This window comes from Juglans regia, chromosome 1 (genome assembly GCF_001411555.2).
Source record: "Juglans regia cultivar Chandler chromosome 1, Walnut 2.0, whole genome shotgun sequence".
In the NCBI taxonomy this organism is placed as follows: Eukaryota; Viridiplantae; Streptophyta; class Magnoliopsida; order Fagales; family Juglandaceae; genus Juglans; species Juglans regia.
Genome location: NC_049901.1, coordinates 18462443 through 18484184, shown reverse-complemented (window position 1 = coordinate 18484184; position 21742 = coordinate 18462443). Strand labels below are relative to the sequence as shown.

Sequence of the window (21742 nt, the reverse complement as noted above, 5' to 3'; positions counted from 1 at the left end):
AGGAGGACTGTTTGGGCCCCCAAATATCGCCATATTCATTGGCTTTCCTCGAGAATTTTGTTTTCTTTTTAGCTTTCATTGTTTCAAAGAATTCAATGAACAAATTAAGATCAAATTAAAAGCCACGCTAACATAATGCAAATTTGTGATACATGAGGCCGAGATGCATTGATATTTTCCTCAGTGGCGGGCCATTTAATTAATTGAAGATACCACTCATTTTTTTTCCTTTTATGTTCTTTTAATTTAGTCTTTTCTTGTCATGTGTCATTGTGTTTGGCCTTAAATTCTAGGAATACAATGGACAAGGGACCCCAAAAATTATAATGGGTGCAAAGGATGGTGACACTTCGACACTAGTTTTGGATTCGGGGATGTGGTACTTTTGTTCAGATATATATTAATTGAAACGAATACCAGGAATCATTTGGGCCAAAAAGAAATGAAAAAACTAGTTAAAGCATTAACTGGAGTTGCTCATTTTGCCTATATGAATACGAGTAACTGTGGATAGAGAGATATTTAGGGAAGCTGCTGAATTAATCTCGGTAATTAGATCTAATTGCTATTTGTCATATTGTCACAAACCCAAAGGTTTAAGCTCATTGTAATATGCGATTCCATTGGCTTGATCATGATATTATGTTGTTATTAGTGTCTATTTTAAAACCATATCCGATCGATGATATTCTGTTACATTTCAGTATGTTTAAAACCATATCTCACAACTTTTTTCAATTCAACATTTCTTTACACGTGAGACTCATAATCTTTTTCAACTTTTCATAAATACATCAAAACTTATCTTAACATTTAAACACATTTAAATTCATCTTAGGTGGAATACACAAAATTCACTCTATGATCTCAAATCTAAAGAACTTAACTCAACTTATCTCAACATCCAAATGCAGTCTTAGAGAGTGCAACTTCAGTTCAATCTCTTTCATGAGAAAATTAAGAAAAATCTAAAATCTACATTAAAAAACTAACTTTTACACTATAAATCTTACTTTTTTCAAAATGAGTGCACGAATTATACTCTTGCACACCTTACGACTAAATGCAACAGAAATTCACTCATAATGGTGACAAGTAGGGATGTAAGATTTTTCCTTTGGACCGAAAAAACCAACGGGACCAGTTAAGGAACCGGCACTTGTCCAAGTTATTGTGGATAAGGTTAATATTTATAAAAGAATCTTTATCCAAGTCAGACACTTATCATGCATGATTTAACCCACAAACATTTCTTTAAAGGATACACCAGAAATATTTGACTAGAACAGACTCAACACTTGGGTTTTTCTAGGATATATAATTCCATGGTAATATTTTGACTATTATCACCATAACATTTATGTGTGTATATATATATATATATGTATGATCATCATTCTCTGCAAAGTCCCAAAACGTTTCCACCATCTTCACGGCGCAAAAACAATGAAGTTCTTCAGGTCTGCATGTTACCGTCCCAAAGGCACCCCTGCGCCGCCGCAGGAGGAAGCTAACACCAACGCCTATGTGTCGCTCACCTTACCTTCCTCCAGGCATAATAGGCGGACTGCAGTTCCCAGGTCCGCGTCTGCTAAGCATTGGAGGCCAGCGCTTTCGATGATATCTGAGGACAAAGTCGACGAAAACAGAGAACGGGTTTCGGGAAACAAATTTTCTTGTAAATCTAGATCGCTGCCCAATGCTCGCTCTCCCACTCACAGAGACGAGTTCAGGTACGTACGTGTATTTAGGATTCTTGCAGTGTTTTGGGTTGTTAAGGTTGCGTGTAAATATAACGTTACGACAAAATCATTGAACTAAACTTAAAGAAAAGCAGGGTACTTTGTAGTAATTGTTTGTTAGATTTTGCAATTCGTTCCCCAACGAATTGACTTTCGAAGGGATCGAACAGTTTTTAGTTTTCCCTTGGCTTTTAAAGGGATCAGTATTTATGTTAGGGTCTTGCTGAATTATCTGGTGATATGTTGATATGTTTGTTTCCAGGATCAACTCCATGCCGATCTTCTTTCCAGCAATCTCACCCACTCCGTTTATGTTCTGAGTTCGATTGGCGGTCCTTCTTTCTTTTTGTTTTGCTTTTATATTTATTTTCTGTATATTGGTATTGTGGATGGATTAATATAAAGCAAGAATATTTATAAATTCCGTTTTCTTGTGAATGGATTGTGCAGTATCATTCAAATATTTTTCATCCATTATTTCTCTGCAAGTTTAGTTTTTCTTTTCATTTTTCCGAGCCCTGGGGTGTAGCAGACACTTTAGATGTTCACACTTAAGATCTACGAAACGTCTTAGCCTAATACACTGGTTAGGATGATGTGCGCAATAATCCGGTCACTGGGTTCTTACGTGTTTTTTATGGTGAAAGGATGCGTCTTGGATGCCACATAAACAGAGGTCTACGGATTGGAGTTGTTCGACCATATTCCGGTATTTTTTTATTTGTTAATACCCTTCCTCCTCATATGTGGACAGCTTTTTTGTCAGAGAGTGGGTTAGATAAGTAAAATATTTATTTAAATAAGATAAAGTATACAATCAAAATTCGAATACAGGATAAGATCAACTGATATATTTTTATTATTTATTTTAAATGTTACGGAGTCAATATCGGCAATTCACAGTTCACTTGTGTGAAGTCAGCGGCACCAGCAGTACCGCTTTTGTTCACCTCTAGCTTGAAGCATCTGCTAGTGCGGGTTTTGGTTCTTCGATAGGCTTGCGCCCAACTGTCAGGTTCAGGTTGTCAATCTCACTGCTGCATATCATGATCATCTTGGTATTATTGCAACAATCGTCAACTCTTAGCTATCATGGTCGATTCAAATCCGTTGATCTTTGCTCTCATAATCTCTCCAATTATGAGCTGAAACCAAAGAAGAGCTAAAATTAACAAATGCCATCGAAATAAAGGGTATTGTTGATCTTATGGATGTGTTTCACAGTTTCTCACACTCGATCATTTGCAACTAAAAAATAAAGGGCTTGAGGGTTCGATGGGAAGCCTCTGATACCTAAGTCAATGAAGAGTAATATGATTTCTCCAATCAAATATTCAGTGAGATCATAATTGTATCTGAACTCTATAAATAGAACTTTGTGACTTCTTCAGATCATATTTGATAACTGTCCCACTTGTTATTTGAAATTCAAGTCTTAAGAATATTATGGCTTATCTTATTTCCAAATGAGCCGATAATCTTTTCATCCCAAAGTACTCGGGCATTTAGTGGTCTGGCTCCATCCAGATTAGACTCGTATGGGGTTAGACCTTGGATTCATTATCTTATTAGACTATGTTATTGTCCAAGCCCATGATAATATCCAGCAGCTCTTAGAAAAGGATTGAGCCCTTTTTAATTATTCCGCGAATTCTCGTCACGCACAACTTGATGGAACTTATAATTGTGATGGGTCTTGGATTCATTAACTTATTAGACCATGCCATAGCTCATGGCTCGAGTCCATGATAATACCCAACGGGCTCTTAGAAGAGGATTAAGCCCCGTTCAATTGATGTAGAAGCTCTTAAACTAGCCCATAATTAGCCGCTTCATGAATCTAGCGGAGAAAAATAAAGTTAAAAGAAGATTTTTTATAAGTTTTCATTATTTTGTTTTTGCAACGACATCCAATTACTGTAGCACAAAATTATTATTATCTTCTAACTCTGGAGTATTAGGTGCAGCAACAGAACATGAAAATCGTTGAAAATACTTGCATGCTTCACTCTCAAGTATCCCCAAGTCTTGTAGTTCCATTTGAAAAAAAGTGGATAAATTTAATATCCACTTAAAAAAACTCATTTTTAAATGATAGATTACAACTTTTTAAAGGCAATGCACGGATTTTGCATGTCTTAAAATTATATCTAACATTATTCTTATAATATAAAAAACTCGATTAGATGTACTCATCGGCTATTGTCAGATTAATTCTAGAACATCTAACTGGCCCTTTGTGATCTTACAAATATGAGTGGCACTATAGCCACCACTCCGAGCTACCGTTTGGAGTTACCCTTATGGTTTTGGGATTTTTTTTTCTTTTTGTATTTTTTTAAATGTTTTTTTTTTACACATTTCAATATTTTTTAAAAAATAAAAAAAATCATAATACTATTAAAAAGTACTTACTTAATCATTAAATAAAAATAAATTAAAAAAATACAGCGATAAAAACAAGTAATAAAAACCATTGGTAAGAGTAGTAACATTTTACACATATATTATCGAAAGGACATTGCTGGGGACCGAAGTTTGTGATTGATGATTTGTATTCTTTTTTTTTAGATTTCAGTACTTTTTAATAAATTTTTTAAATATTAAAAAAAATTCAGAAATCCAAAAAAAATACAAAATAAAGTAATCCGAACACTTAATCGATCAAAATCATCGGTTTAAAAAGTATTATCCTTATCGAAAGTTAAAGATAAAGAAGGAAGACAAACCACCCGGTAAAATAGAACACATCACTCAATGATGAGATCTAAAATCTCAAAATGAAATCCGATATGAGACCCCATCTGAATTTTGGCAACTAAACCTATTTGATCTATTCTCTTTTCTTAATAGATTACTTATGCGGAAGGGCAAATCCAACAAAACCTGACAATAAACGTCTAAGGGCCGACTTATCCAAGTAATTTATCATCATTGCATTTGATCGAATAAGATATTTTCATGCTCTGTGTTATTTTTTAAGAATCGGCATCTCTAAAAGCAAATTTGCATAGATTTATTATTTAAATATTGAGATGAGATGATACAAGATGAAAAATTTATAAATAATAATAAAATAATTTGACTTAAGATATTTTATGAAATTTTGAGAAAGGGAAAAAATTGAATAAAAATATTATAAAGTTAAAATATTATTAAAATATTATTTTTTAATATTATTTTCATTTTGAGATTGAAAAAAATTGAATTATTTTTTGTGTTTTATTTGGTATTTTAATAAAATTATAATGATTAGATAAAAAAATTGAAGATTTGAAATTAAAAATATTTGTATTTGAATAATATTTAGATGATGAAGAGATTTCTCATCTTATCTCAAGATCTAAACCAATCAAATTTGATACATAGCACGCTTAATTTCTTGGTGGTTATGGAAACATTGTTGGACGTGAAATCCTGTTTTTATTCCGGTTAGATTTCTTTCTTGAATATTTATGAAATTGCTTCCTTGACAAGTGTTACTTTTACTTATGCCTTCCTATGAAAGTATGTTACTTGATTTGGTAGTACTGTATTTCCTGTTGAAATGCATACTTATAATCAGTCATGAATCTAATTAAGCAGATTTATTATATTAATGTTGGTTATATATAGGTTTATCACAACGTAGCTTTGAATGGTGTTTAGGTTTGAAACTGTTAAGACTCTACAATTCATAAGACTTAAATATAAGACATGAAAAGAAAACAAAATGACTTTTAAGTAGTTAAATACCATATAAGTAAGGAAAACTCGAAAAGTTATCTAGCCATGAAAGCCTCCAATCTTCTATCATGCGATCAACAAGAGTATCGTCAGTGAATCGCGCGAGGTAAAACATGATCCATGTAGTATTTGTCAACCAGTTCCTCCACATCCTTAAGAGCATCGTCATCTTCACCGCCGCCAAGTTTATCAAGAATGATCGGTTCCAACCGTAATGATTCAGAATAATTATTCATGCTCATGATCATTGTATTCACTTGTACTGACCAATTATCTTCTGATCTCCAATCACCTTGCGGCACTTGATAACGCTTACAAACTGAAGTACTACAAGGTTGACACAATATTCCAATTGCATATTTCCTTAATACCGGGGTATGTTTTCCACAGTCCCACCATATTCCTCATACACAATCGGCCAAAAAGAGCAAACCAAAATATCATAATTAGAATCTACAGAAAATATTATTTAAAAAAAAAATTATTGACTTACGAGGATGGCATGTTTTTAACATTGTCATGGCTTGAGCTGTGAATAAATTTGGCATTTTCGTGCGGTATTGTTGTATTTGCATGGTAAATGCTTCCTTTTCCTCTGACTCGACCATATTTTCATACACATAATCCATGCCAGCTATCATTTCAACATTTTCCTTAAAATTATCACTACACATATAAGCTGGATTTAAAAAGGCAGCAGCTGCATGTATTAGATGAATAATCTTCCTTCTCATATCACTGAATTTTTCCCATGCAAAATCATAAAGGGAACAATCATAGTTACGACTTTTGTCAATCCCATCGCTCACCCTTTCTATCATCTCATACAAGTATCCTATACTTGAGTCCTCGCGATTAACCAGGCATCGAGTCTGAAACATTAAAAACCACACTTGTGCCACTGCTTTCACTCGACTCCAAAACTGTTTACGGCGGATAATGTAATCAATAAATTTTGCACATCTAAGATGTTCCGCTACATTCTGCTCATCAAGCAATTTCACCCGATCACTCGACAATGTTATCATAGAAAATTGCACGGCTTTCAGTTCATCTTCAACTTCTAAAACTGATTTGAACATAAAAATAATGGATGCATAATCTTCTTTCGGTCTTTTCTTCCCTCTTCTAAATGACATATTGGAATGATGATAAGTGTATGAAAGTATTAATCTCACAAGACCAATTAAAGAACGCAGTTTCGACCATGATCTCATTTCATAAAGGAAGTCCTTAATAACAACAACAGGACAATGATTCACGCAAATCCAAGGATGGTTCTCTAAAACCGTATTCCTAATTGTGGAGAACTCACAGTTTAAATAATGATGATCCTCGTAATCATTGTATATAAGTTGTACAATGTGGCTGGGGTCAAGGAACTCAATTGTAGAAGATATGGCTTCTTGAATACCTTCTCTTAACCCATAATTACATGATTTCAAGCATACCACACCTCTTTGCGAATAAACAAAGATATCCACACGGTTATTACGGTCTTCATTGAAATCATTATAATCTATCCAAATGTTGACCATCAAGGTACAATTTGCTTGAAATGAATCATTTATGAGATCCTCAACATATTTTTTAGCTTTCATTTCCACATTTGACATCAACTCAGTCCCGAGGGTAAAAGGACTTGGTGGTTGATAACCGGGTCCAAATTCAACAATACTCTTCACAAAGTCCTCGAAAATGGGAGAGACAACGGCCTTAGGATGAATACCAAAGAAGAAGCACAACTTAGCCAATTGTTCATCAAGTACTTCTTGACAGTACTTATCCTTTTTGTTACATGCATTTTGCGCACGTGATGACGAAGCTGGAGTGGAAAGATTATCACCCTCTCTAACGTTATTGTTATTTTGACCCACCAAAATGCTATCGTTTTCCGTATATAGATTTGGGCAACGAGATGGTACTGAAAGAATTGAGTGATTTTCATCCTCAACCAGAGATGATCTATCAGCTTTGATCTTATTGGGAGTGTCGAGTACTTTTCTCACTTCTAACTGAATATGTCGTGGCACTTGTTCACAAACTTTAATATCGTGGCACTTACGTCCAGACAAATGCCATTTTATCCTAGAAATACCTCCCGGAAATTGAAGATGACAAAAATTACAGGAAAAACGACCATTTTTCAAATCCTCTGCATACACCCAAAACTGGTCTTTTGGTCGAACCATGTTTAATTTTTATCCTATATTAAAGATCAGTGACATAAAGTTAATCAGTGATCAGATGGAGGTGTACTCAATTGATTCAAACAAGAAAATTAAGCATAAAAGGAAATCAATGATCATGAGTAAGATAGATAGAGAACAAATCATCTGATCTTCACACATCTTCATGGCCGCAAACAGTAGTAGTCAAAACGGTTGAGAAAAGAAAACATAAGATTTATAATCATCATAATTAATATATATAAATTCTCAGAGAGAGAGAGAGAGAGGGTACCGTACGAAGCTAATGGAAATTATCTACGTTGCCTTGTGAAGTTCTCTCGTGCCCCGCGGAATGGAAGTGGTGAAGCTGTGGAAGCGGATGATCTAAGGTCTTCTCTCCTCTGATGGCAAGACTCCGAATTCTAAATCTGCCTCAAAAATCAGCATTTGCTAGTCTTTGTAACAACGTGCACCTGAACTTTGAAGTCCACACCTGCCCAATTGTCAATTCAATACAAAAGGAATCTGGTGACTCTCTCTCTCGGCAATTGCACTCCACTTGCGACCGAAAGCTGTTTGAATTCACTCTTTTCTTTTTTCTTTTTTCTTTTTTTCTCTAGAGATTTCTGAAAATTTCTAAAACATTCATTATACAAAAAATATGCATTTTTGGAGTTCCTTGGGTGGGAATGATTATATAAAAAATATGTATAGTTATATAAATAAAATTTTAAATATAAATAACAATTTTCTAATTTCAATATGTATGTTATGTACTGTGTGTCGTTGTTTACCTTTAAGTTTTACGAAAATACGAGTTAGCCCCTTGTATTTGCCATTGGGTTGGATTGTCGGTGAATTTTAATTTTTTTAATTTTTTTAAATATTTAAAAAATTACTATTAATAAAATTGTATATTTTTTTTTAAATATTTCAAAAAAAATAAACTAACGGTTAGCCCAATGATAAGAACTGTGCAACGTGTACCATTGTCCCTTCAATATTGATCAGCCTCGAATGCCAAAGGGCAAGGGGATATTTCCACTACCTACAGAAAGCAGCTTCTAGGATCAAGTCGCATGTGCAAAGTGATGGCTACTTTTTTTTTTTTTGAAAATGAATCCTCTGTATTCATTCATAGAATTATAACCTCATTACAAGATTTCGCCTTACAGATGATACTCCTAATACAATTAGGAATCTCTTCAATCCAAACTATTTCAGGATGTAAAAGTAAAGCTTCTTGAACTAAAACATGAGCTGCCTCATTTGCTTTCCTATCAACAAAGTTAACACTCCAGTTCTCTATAGCTTTTAACAACTTTTTTGCATCTTCAACTACCCCCCCCATAAGAGGAAAAATCCTCTTCCCCGTTATTGACAGCATTCACTATGACTTGAGCATCACCTTCGAATAAAACTCTGTTGAAATTGAGCTCTCTGCACACTTCTATGGCTTTCCAAAGTGCAAGACTTTCAGCTGTTGCAAAATCTGTCAAGAAATTTTGATGTTCTCTTGCAACAACCAAAATCTCCCCTTCCTCATCTCTAATAACCACCCCGAGCCCCACCTTTCTATCTTTTTTGGACACTACTGCATCCCAATTTGCTTTAACAAAGGACTCTCTTGGTCTACTCCACAGAACAACCCCCCTTTCTACTCTTGGAATTGGGATATGTCTTGCATTCTATTGAACCAATTAGAACACTCTTAACTCATCTCTAGCTACTTTTATCACTTGGCTTGGAATTTTAAAAACTCCATCAAAGATGAACTCATTTCTTCTTAACCAGATGTTCCTCATAACCATGGCTATCTCCTCTAAAACATCTTTGCTTACCTTCTCCATCAAACTGTCCCATAACTCTAATAAATCAGTTTCATTTGAACTCCACTTCTGTATAACATTGGTTGATTCTAACTAAACATCTGCTACTGCTGGACAGAACCAAATTGCATGCATCACTAATTCATCATCATTCTTGCAAATTGGGCATTTTGAACTTTCTGTTATTTTCCTCAGAGACAGGTTTTTTCTAGTTGCCAATAACTCCTTCGTACCTCTTCACATAAAAAGTTTGACCTTCCCTGGAATATTCAATCCCCATATTTCCTTCCATCAAGTATCCCCTTCTCTGCCCTTTGAACTTTCACCCTTCATTGCTTCTTTCCTATTCATTTGAATCCGGTATGCACTGTTGAGAGAAAATTGTCCCTTCTTAGTACCTCCCTAGATCATTTTATCTTTAGAAGTTAGCTTGCTAATTGGAATACTACAGATCTGCTCCACTTCTTCTTGGTAGAATATTCTTTCTATCAACTGCACATCCTATTTTCCTTCATAAATCAACTCATCGACTTTTGCTTCTTCATCTAGTATCGAGCAAGGAGATTGCACACAGTAAGATGAGGGTCTTTGAAGCCATTTCTGCCCCCATATCCTTATGCTACTCTCATTCCCAACTCTCCACCTTAAGCCTTCTTTTAACAACTTAAATGCTCCCCATACACTCCTCCATATAAATGAGGGTCTATATCCCAACTTAGCTTCAAGCAGAGTGACTGAACTGAAGTATTTTTCCTTGAAAATCTTGGCTGCCATACTCCCTAGATTCTGTAAGAACCTCCATCCTTGTTTGGCCAACAAAGCCACATTGAAGCTCTCGATCTCTGAATCCCAAACCTCCCCTCCCTTTTGATTTTCCAAGTTTTTCCCAACTGCACCAGTGAATTCTGCTACTATTAGACTGGTTGCCCCACTAGAAATTTGCCATTAGTGAGTTTAATTCCTTATGCAGATTCTTTGGGAGTTTAAACACACTCATAGTATATGTTGGGATTGCTTGTAATACTGCCTTGATCAAAACCTCCTTGCCTGCTGAAGACAGAAATGAGTTCTTCCAATTACTAATCTTCTTCCACACCCTTTCTTTTATACCTCTAAATGTATTGTACTTGGATTTCCCTACTACAGGGGGCAAACCCAAATATTTTTCATATCTGCCTTTCATAACCGAGCCTCCTAACTTCAAGATCTTCCTTTTTTCTTCAACCCTTGACTTAGAACTAAAAAAAAACTATTGTTTTCTCCTTGTTCAAAAACTGCCCAGATGCTTTTTCATACTTCAATAATAATTCTTGGATTTTTACCCACTCACCTACTAAAGCTCTTCGAAACAAAATGCAGTCATCTACAAAAAGTAAATGGTTTACACGAGTTCCACTTCTTGCTACAGTTACTCCTCTTGCGTTACCCTTCATGTCCGACTGATTTAGCACTACACTCAACACACAAAATGAAAAGTTATGGAGATAATGGGTCACCCTGTCTCAAACCTCTCATAGGATAGAACCTTGACTCAGGGCTTCCATTGATTAAAACAGAATAGCTCACAGTTGAAACACATTTCATAATGAGTTCAATCCATTTTCTGCAAAATCCCAACTTACCCATGACAGCCTCTAGGTAACACCATTCAATCCTATCATAAGTTTTAGACATATCTAATTTGATAGCCATATTACCTACTTTGCCTTTTTTCCTATCTTTCATAGAATGAAGCACCTCATATGCCACCATTATATTGTCAGTAATCAATCTTCCAGGAATAAAGGCACTTTGGTTGGGTGAAATTACTGCGTTCAGAAATTTTTTCAACCTATTTGCCAAGACTTTTGACATGATCTTATAAACAACATTACAAAGGCTTATAGGCCTATAGTCACTGGCCGCTTTTGGATCTTTAACCTTAGGAATGAGTGCAATAAAAGTATAATTCATAGAGGGAATCAGAGCATTACCATCGAGCCATGACAGGACAGCTTTGCACACTTCATCACCTACTACATGCCAATGCTTTCGATAAAAACATGGTTCAAATCCATCTGCACCAGGTGATTTCAATGGAGCCATTTGCTTAAGAGCTTCCTCAACCTCTCCTCTAGTAAAAGTTTTAGTCAGGCAATTGTTCATATCATCTGTCACACAAGGTACCTCAAGCAATCTTCAATATCCTCAACACTCGGGTCTAAGGAGGTGAAAAGATTTAGAAAATAATTGTTAAAAACGATTTCAACCTTCTCAGGATTGGTCTGCCTCATATTATAATCATAAAAAATTTGCTTAATCATATTCTTTTTCCTCATTTGGTTTGCACAACTATGGAAGAACTTAGCATTTCGATCCCCATGATTGTACCAATCCATCTTGGCCCTTTGCCTCCACTTCAAGTCCTCCATCTCAAGACAGGTCCCTATCTCCTCTTGAATTTTCTCTATCTCCACCATATTGTGACTCCCTTCATCTTCTTGTAATTTTTTAAGCATTTATATTTTTTCCTTTAGAAATCTCCCCTTATCTTGAACAATCTGCCTACTCCATCTTTGAAAGGCTCCTCTACTGTCATCCAGTAGCATTTGCAATGCCATGTCTGTGTCCCTTTCTGTTGTTCTCACTTGCCAAGCTCTTTTTATAACTTCCTCACAATCTTCCTCCAAGGACCATTTGGCCTCATATCTGAACAGCCTCTTCCTCTTCCATACATTGGTATTTTTCTGGTTCATGCATAATAAGATGGGTCTATGGTTTGAGCACCTAGCTGCAAGAACCTCCACCCACCCTTCCTTAAACATCCTTTTCCACCTTAGATTTGCTAATGCTTTATAAAGTCTCTCCTTGGTAAAGGTCTCATCCCCATGCTTATTGCTCAAAGTAAATTTATCACCCCTCCACCCCAAGTCAAACAGACCTCCCCTCTCCAAGTAAAGGTCTTCATTGCTTAGCACAAACAAATAGAAAACTAGAGACAAGTTCCTAGAATTCATTTTTTCTACAGTTTTCCACAAACTATCTCTATCACAGTGGATTTGAAGATTCTCATGGCGTTCTTGTTGAGCAAATCGAGCTTAAGAATTGCGGGCATCTATTGAGGGTAAATATATCAGGCCCATTATAGCATTCTAGACCCAATCCATTAGGTAGCTGATCAGTTTTTAATTTCGACTTCCAAGCGTAGAAGCTGTCAAAGTAATACAAGGATAAATCCCAAGATCGAATTCATAGGGACAATGGAAATTAAGCAAACATTCCATATTTGCAAGACAACATATTATCGTTTATGGTGACAAGAAATTTCGAAAGGATGAGAAAGCATTAAACTAAAAGATCTAGCAATGAACAAAAAAAGTAAGAAATGAGAAATAAATTTTAAAGGTTGACCACTAACTATATCGACACCAAAATGGGGGCTATTTACTAAGTAAGTGTGGACTAAATTAAGAGTGAAATTATTAACTGTTCTAGAAGTTCAAGCACAAGTAAAACTGAAAATAAATGTGAATCTATGTTTCTAAAATTACTAAGAACCAAGAGATTTAGAGGAAATGTATAGAAATTGACTTAAACTTGTAAGAAACAATAAAACAAACACTTGGGATGCAATTTTCGCCCACTGATTTGGTGATGGATTTACTTCTATTTTCATCTTCTCTCAACCATTCTCTCATTCCTAGAAATCATGGTCGGATAATATAGTAATGAACCACAATTTTTAGCCTAATAAAACTACTTGACAGAGTATATAGCAACTGTAAAATAGTGAAAGAAAACCATCAAAGTCTTGTTACTTGTTCAAGTATCAATTGTGTCTTTACGTCTACAACTGAGCTAAACTAAGAACAAAGAACTTCAATCCTTTCTATATGCAAATTGAAATATAATCCAATAAGTTAATCATCAAAATCACAATACATTAAAGAAAATCCAACCCCAAACACTCATGAGTTACTCCTTGAATGCCAAGCTAAAAATTTAGCCTATCATCTCTAGATTAGCAAAATGCCCAAAAAGATTAAATTCCAACATCTCTGGTTGCTCTCCAAACAAAAACTGCCCCAAAAAAATAATGCTCTAGAAGAATAATATGTTGAATACCAAAAAAAGCTGAAAACGAAAAAACTGCTCTAGATGCCGAAACGCTGAAGATGCCAAAAAAATGCTGAGAAAAAAATAAAAATCTGCCTACGTCTCAAAACAAAATCTACACTAAAGAAAAATTGGGCTCTTTCCTTTCCGTGCTAAGTCGCCCCTTCCGTGCCCGCTTACCCAGCGAAAAGAAAAATAGTAGAAAATTAATTTCCCCCGTCTCGTATTGCAATGCCAAAACTGACCCAGCTGAAACGAAGCCTCCTTTGTTACGCGTGACTCTGCTCTCCCCTTGCTGGCGTGTACACCCATGCCTCTTTTTGTTCCAGCCTATTGCACGTCTAGCTGCTTTCCGTGCGTTCCACTCTGCCACTAACCATTAGTTGGTTGTCTCACTCTCCATCCTTCATGACTTAGCACACTTCCTCTTCCAATAATACCCTCTGCTCTTATTCTTTCCAAAAATGCCTTGCACATATAAGTATGATACGAGTGTTTAATTATTTTAGAGGCAAATGTGAAACTTTTGTGTGCAAATTATTGGCATCGATTGATTTGAAGTCCGATACTAAAATTTGATGTGTAATTAAGTTGCTTAACTCTTATTTGATGAAACATATCATTCACTTAAACAACTTAATTATGCATTCCCAACACTTTATCAGTAGCCCTCAGCAGTAGTAAGAAGGAAGAGAGGAAGGAAAAGACAAAGAAAATGCTAGTGGATGAAAGCAAATTAGACACGCAAAGGAAAATGTGAGGTGACATAAAACTATCTTTCCTCAACATTCCCAAGGCCCAAGATAAAAAGAGGATACGAGGGAGAGAAAGGGGGGACTTCTGAGCGAATACCATTGGAGGAAAAATATATCATAATATTCAACCTCACAACAAGAGCTCGAGAGATATTATCTTCTCTTGTCAAAAGGGTCTCTGTCTTCTATTGTACATAGAGAAACGAGAGAACATGAGTGAGTGTAAAATACACATTGTAACAACCAGCTAAAAATTAACTGGTGAAACTTCTATTAACTTTAGGAACTTTGTGAAAACCTCATAAATTTTTACGAATTGACCAATCACACAAGTTTTAGTTTGTCAACATAGTCAGTGTTATCATTCATTAAGGTGCTAGAAATATGAGTTTAATTATTTGAGATAGTTTGAAGTGTCAGAATGTGTTTTGATCCGCGGCATTAGATTCAGTTGATTATTTAGGATTTTATGGTTCAATAACTCATTTTCATAATTTCGGACAAAACGCCTGTTCAAAATTGTGAAATTATTTTTAGGGGCACTTTGGGGTTGAATTTTAGTAAACGATTTTCACTATAGGTTAATATGAATATTTAGGATTTTTCAGTACTAAGCTTATTATGCATTTTTTAAGAGTGAATAGTAACCTCGATAAATGCACCAAGTGCAGTGTTTTCAGAATCACAGTGTGGAATGTCCAAATTAGGTTAGAGAAATTTTATTTAGACACTTGGCAAGATCTTAGCCATACATAGTGAATAGTATTAGACACTTGGCACAAAGAGGAACCATTAGATAGTTTTGTGAAGTAAGTTAAGGTGTGAGATCATGCCACCTAAGCAAAATTCTGTTTCATCTGATCAACCAAATTGCACCAAACCAAATAGGGTTTTAATCCTAGCGAAACCCTAAATGGTTGAAATCCAATTGAAACCCCAAAATCTTGATTGAAACCGAAACCCTAAACGGTTTCCCCAAACCCTAAAGTTGGTCTCTAAACCCTTTTTAATCCGATTTCTAGCATTGTGTTTAATCATTTAATTAAATCACTTCCGCATGCTATTAATTAATTAAATCATTGTTATGATATCATTACCCAACCTTTTAAACCTTAGAAATTTGATGGGGCTAAGAAAATTTGGATTTGGGCTTGATAGCATCTCAAACCCTAACCAAAACCCCTTTAAACCCCAATTTGAAACCCACTTGGTTGAGGCCCACAAATTTGACCACATTGGCAAATCTTCTTGAAGAATTTTCCTCCCCCACAAGGCAAACCATCCACTGTCATTGGCTACACCCAATAGTGCCTTGATGTGAAGGAGAAATCCACTCCATCAACCTCCATCTCTCACAGTTGTTGCCGGCAGTCGTTGCCCCTCACTAATCTCCACTTTATGTCAAATAGCCACCTCCAATCAAGGGTCATTCAAGCCCATAACTTCTCCCTCCAGGAGTCTAAAGTCATGCAAGATACATTTCACTCCATTTTATCACTTCTTCACCTTGTTATTAGAGAGAAACTCAAAAGAGCTCTCTCGGGCATATTTATGGGTCTTTTTTGCGTGGACATTTTAGACTTTTTGTAGGTATTTTCGCATGATGACTCCTTCATAACAGTTGTTCCTATTTGAATTTAGTTTCTGTATATATCTTATTAGTCTCATTACATGCTCATTTGATTGGTACAAAGCAGTTTTAACCATGGAAAGGTCATTCTGGTCATGAAACTGGAGAGTATGTTATGTTTTGAAAGTTTTGACCAAGCTAATGGACATATCTTAGTCCAAAAATTTTGTGTAGTGTTGTTATCATGTGTTTATAAATGTTCATTAAATTTTTATTGCATGACTAAAGCTTTTGACGATACATTTTCTTAGATCTAGAAACTTAAAAATTGGAAGAGAAAAAAAGGTGTTTGCTTTGTAAAAGTTTGAATATTTCGTGGTTTAATCTTATTCCAAAGGCTTTAATATTTTTATGTGATGATCATAAGCCTCTTATATACATGTTAGCATGTTAGTTTGAAGATATCTAGTATTATTTTTAAAGATATGATTTTCTATGCAAGAGGATTTTGGTTAGGCCTAAGATTTGATGTTTTTGGGTTAGATCCATGTTTTATTGAATTTTAGCCATGTGATTTTAAGTTTGATGTGATGTCTTTAGGACACATTTTTAAATTATGTGATATTTTAGTTTGAAGATCACATGTCTTTAAGCCATGGATCAAGAGATTAGTTAGTTGAGAGAAAATTTTATGTTTTGGACTAAGTTTAAAACCAAAAACTCCAAGTGTCCAAGTGTTGTTTTGTGATTTTTGGTATTTTTTTTTTTTTATGATTTAAAGCATGGTTGATCTTAGGATGATGTTATGAATATGTTAGAAGATTTTTTTGAAATTCTTAGAGATGTTTTTATTAAGGTCAAAACTTGTTATTTAAGGGTTTTTTTTTTGTTAAAAAGTTTGGGTCTTTTTACAAAACGTTTGATGTTGATGACTAGCTTTTTATTAATAGATATTTTAAGTGTGTTTTTAACTTAGGATACGAAATTTTTGTTACAAATTTTTTGTTTAATCATGAGTTTTGAAATTTGAAAGAATTACAACCAAAATCAAGAAAAATAGCCTATGTAGGTTTTGGCCATAGTGAGTTTTCCATAGTTGCAAATTGTTTTAAATTTTTCTGAGTTGATATTTGAGTTTAGGACAAAATTTATATGAGGTAGTAATTTTTGGAGTTAGGATGTGAAATCCTTAAGTTAGGGGTAAAATTGTCATTTTCCCACATGTAGATGGTAAAATGATAATTTTACTCTAAGTTGTTTCTTTACACATTTTTAATTGTTAGTAATTAAATTTCTAACTTTTAGAATACCCACTTACAGTTCCTCGTGTTTCACATTTTATTCTCGTAGAACGCAACTATCGAGGTAAGTTAGCTCCTAACTTACTATCAGTTTACTGTGTATGTTTGATAGGTAAGGGAACTACAGTTTATGTTCATATATTGTTACACATGTCATGTCATGCCATGTCATCACATGTTTATCTATTACACGAATTACTCTATCACGAAATACTTATCTGTTACACAATATATTTTGTCTCATGTTACTATCTATTGCAAGTATGTCATATTCCATATGCCATCTATTACATACATGTCATGTCACGTAATATTCACTGTCACATGTTATGTCATATTACGAAATATTGTTTGTTATATGTTATGTCATGTTATGAAATATTGTTTGTTACACATATATCAAGTTATGAAATGTTATCTGTTACATTTATATCTCAAAGTATGTCATGACTGTCGTCTTACGTTCACGTCACGTTCCGCTAGGTCAAGACTTCTATATTTTTGTATTCATGTTATTCCGTCTCGAATACAGTTTGTGTATCTCGAGAACAGTCTTATTAAGTTATTCATGTCAATCACGACCCTAAGCGCTAGGATAAGGTAATATCCTAGTGGAACTCCTTTGTTCACGCTGGAGTGTCTAAATAGGTGTAAAATTTCCTAGGTTGATGAAGTATAGTCAACAGGTTGTGAATGAAGCTTAACTAGCTAGTCACTAGAGCACGCTAGACACTAATGCCAATGGTGCCACACTTGATTTTATGTATGTCCACAGCAAGTGGGCCATAACAACTGTGGAGCATACACTACGTGAGACACAGCGATTGTGACACGTAGAATACGTGGGGCCACAGCAATTGTGAAGTACCTATTAATGCACTCACAGTTGGTATAGACACATGTGTTGTGATGCTGTAATCGACAAGGACACACGGCTTAAGGGGACTCGTGTAGCACCCATATGGTCACTTTATTAATTAACTCTATTGAATAAGATTCCATATATTTCACGTTCAAATCATGCTTCACGTTATATTATATTCAAGTTTACATTCATGTCAATCATGGTAACCCCATGAGATAAGAATACGCAATCATGGTAACCCCATGAAATAAGAACAGGCAATCATAGTAACCCCATTAGATAAGAATACGCAATCATAGTAATCCCATGAGATAAAATTAAACAATCATGGTAACCCCATGAGATAAGACTACTCTATCATGGTGACCCCATAAGACAAGAATACACAATCATGGTAATCCCATGAGATAAGATTAAGCAATCATGGTAACCCCATGAGATAAGACTACTCTATCATGGTGATCCCATGAGACAAGAATATGTTTCAAGTTCATGTTTATATCATGTTATATTCAAATTCATATAATGTTTAAGTTCACGTTCATGCTATGTTTTAAGTCCATGTTATGTTTCAAGTTCACGTTCATGCGAAGTTGCTAGTCCATATTATGTTTTAAGTTCACGTACATGTCATGTCACGTCACGTCAATCTAAGTTTCAGTTTCAATTCAAGTTATGTCATTTATGTCATGTTATATGTCAAGTTATGATATGGTTACTTATGACTTTGATTATACATTCATACTTTTACTACCATGCATGCATCATTAATATGTGTGGAAGTTTCCTGTTAACTTATTGAAATTTGTAATGAAATCTCACCGTGGTAGTTTCAACTACCATTCCTCCCAAATAGTAGGCGATGTGTCAAGATTAGAGTAAGGAGCAGACACTGGCAGACTGGAGGAGGTTGACTAGATGCCGTAGATTCAACACGAAGCTTGCAGCCTCCATAGTTAGGTCTTTGGATAGTATTTTGGCCTTGTTAGTCGAGTTACGTAAGTTACTCAACCAATTAGCCCAATAGTATATTTTGGCAATGTAATTATGGAGCCAGGTCTCCATTGTTTTGAGATTATAATCTTCTGAGACCTTGCCGTAATCGTGGATGTTTATTTTGTTAAGTATGCATGGATTATGTTTTAACTATTTGAGATATTATAAGTTTGGTGCATAGTATTGCTAAAAAAAAAAAATTATCCGCTGCGAATATTGCATAATGCTATATGCATGTTAGGAACATTGCATCTTATTTGTCATGAACGGGGGCAAGTAATCTTGTGTTGCATATCCCGACGCTTCAGATGTTCGTTCGATCCCAAGCAGAATCTGGGAGCGTCACACATATTATAGTGGATTTGCCTTTCAAGTGATCTATGGACGTAAGTCTTGAGTCAAACCACGTAAATCCATGTGTCTTCATCTATAATTATATTTTCTATATTTATCTATTTACTGCTATGGATGTACGTAAGGGTATCGTACCGATGCCCCAAAGGCCAAACCACCACCATCGTGGGCTTCCAACCACTTCATCAAGGCCCAAATCACCTCTGTCATTTTGGTCTATTGGGTGATTTTATGCTTCAACAAATGGCGTCATTTGTGGGATCGTCTTATTCTCTACTTCGGAAGTGAGAGAATGATATTTTTTGACTTGCGAAATCATCTCCAAATGAGCAGGTAAATCTCCTCTCAGATAAATGTTTCCTTTCAGATAAATATTCTCAACTTTTCATCTTTTATTTTTTAATACTGCTGCAAAAAAGAGAGAAGAACATTGATTTTTAATCGACCCCTTGAGCTGCAAGTGAATTGTTGATTGTGATTGTTTGGGGAATAATTTGATGAAAAAAATGATAACTTGAACCTACAAAATGAGAATTTTGCACGTTATTTTACTTGGATTATTTGAATAGTCATTGTTGAAAGTTTCATTCCTGTTTAGCCTAATCACTATATAAAGAGCTCCAGCCCAACATGAAATCTATTGGGCAGAGCCGGAATAGGCCTGGACCCAAACCATATTACCTAAAACACGGCCCAAAGGATCATTAGAGATTGAAAAGCACCACAGGCATAACTATAAGGCAACTATAAGAAGCCCAAACAAAGCTACTGCATGTTGGGGTATAAGAATTTCTCAAAATCTTTAAATACTTCCAGTCTTCCACAATAAATTTTCCAAATGTTTTTTCTATTTCTCTGAATTTTTTTTTCATACAATCTTTTTTCTATGTTTTTTATATGAAAAAATTTTCAATTCTTTTTAAAAAGTGTAAAATTTGAGGAAAGCCGATGTTGGCCCTGTTTTAAGATCACAAGGACCTTTGAGATTTAGGAAGTTCTTGGTTTAGATTCTTGAATGAGCTCAGGTCATCTTAATTTATTTAAATTTTAGACCTATCTTAATATCTAAAACATAACTTTCAATTATTAAACAACACTCAACTTAAATCTTCTTTATATGAAGGACTCATAATTTTTTTCAATTCAACACCTCTTTATATATAGAATCCACAATATTTTTTAACTTTACATAAATATATCTAAATTCATCTTAACATTCAAATACATCTAAACTTATTTTAGGTAGACTCCATAAAATTCAATCTATTATCTCAACTCACTATTATTCATAAATAATACAATTTATCTCAACTTAGTTCAACATCTAAACAGAACTTAGTGTTTGGATAGTGAGTTGAAATGAGATGAAAGTTTAAAGTTGAAAATTAAATAAAATACTGTTATAATATTATTTTTTAATATAATTATTGTTTTAAGATTTGAAAAAGTTAAATTATTTATTATATTTTATATGAAAATTAAGAAAAATTGTAATAATGAGATAGAATGAAATAAAATACTTCTTGCATCCAAACGGAAATAACCTATTCACAATTTATATACCATTTTAAATATAATAAGATTTTTTATTATATTTAAATCTATCAAATCAAAAGTGAAAATCAAAATAAAATTTAAAATAATATTATTTTATTACCTAATTGTAAGCAAATTGTTACAAATTCTCTGAGGACAGAGAGGTATGCTTTTCAACTCCCCTAAAATATTTAGCTCAAAGTTGAGCGCCAAATGAACCCCGCCAATTGAAATGACGACAACGCCACCACCCCTCCCCCGTACACTTCATATCATACCCAAAACTTCATATTCTAGCTTTAATTTTCTGCATATATTATTATATCCTAACCCTATCATTTCAAAACAAAGCAACAAAATGGTTTGAATGTATAAATCTTTGGGGATTGAAATATAGTATCCTCTTTCCGATTGAAAATCCAATTTATAATGTGGTCTATAAACTATTTAAATTAATATATTATCCCTAAAATTATAGTTTTGAATTACATTTAATGAAAAAAATTATTAAATGTTTCGATTATATAAACTAACATTTAAAATCAATTGAATTGTAAATAAATTCATCTCGTCAACTTACATTTTATTTACACACGCTTTTGTCATTTTATATTTTGATAATAATTTATATAATTTATACTATTTATTTAAAAGAAATGTTATCTATTTATTTTTTAAATAGAGTATACGAAATATGTAGAACATTTCTCGAAATAAATTGTAGGGCCAAAAATGGAAAATCATAAAAGAAATCCAGGAAGCTTATAAAATTAAAAAATAATAATAATAATAATAACACGAA

General features: G+C 34.2%; 2 protein-coding genes across 3 annotated transcripts; one reads left to right on the top strand and one right to left on the bottom strand.

The window, feature by feature from the left end:
• The first annotated feature begins 1287 nt into the window (after positions 1-1287).
• Positions 1288-2230, top strand: LOC109010153. The gene is made up of 2 exons (XM_018990875.2): positions 1288-1733; positions 2005-2230. Exons 1-2 carry the CDS (start codon positions 1387-1389, stop codon positions 2060-2062), a joined length of 405 nt encoding a protein of 134 aa, XP_018846420.1. The 5' UTR covers positions 1288-1386; the 3' UTR covers positions 2063-2230.
• Positions 2231-5378: 3148 nt separating this feature from the next.
• On the bottom strand, positions 5379-8081 carry LOC118348134. 2 transcript variants are annotated; one of them, XM_035689087.1, is made up of 3 exons: positions 7932-8081; positions 5962-7674; positions 5379-5871 (listed from the first exon to the last, which is right to left on the bottom strand). In XM_035689087.1, the coding sequence occupies exons 2-3, from the start codon at positions 7658-7660 to the stop codon at positions 5558-5560; spliced, it is 2013 nt and encodes a 670-aa protein (XP_035544980.1). In that variant the 5' UTR covers positions 7661-7674; positions 7932-8081; the 3' UTR covers positions 5379-5557. The 2 variants fall into 2 exon arrangements, with proteins under 2 accessions (XP_035544980.1, XP_035544982.1); XM_035689089.1 differs by having other exon boundaries at positions 5962-8081.
• Positions 8082-21742: the final 13661 nt, after the last annotated feature.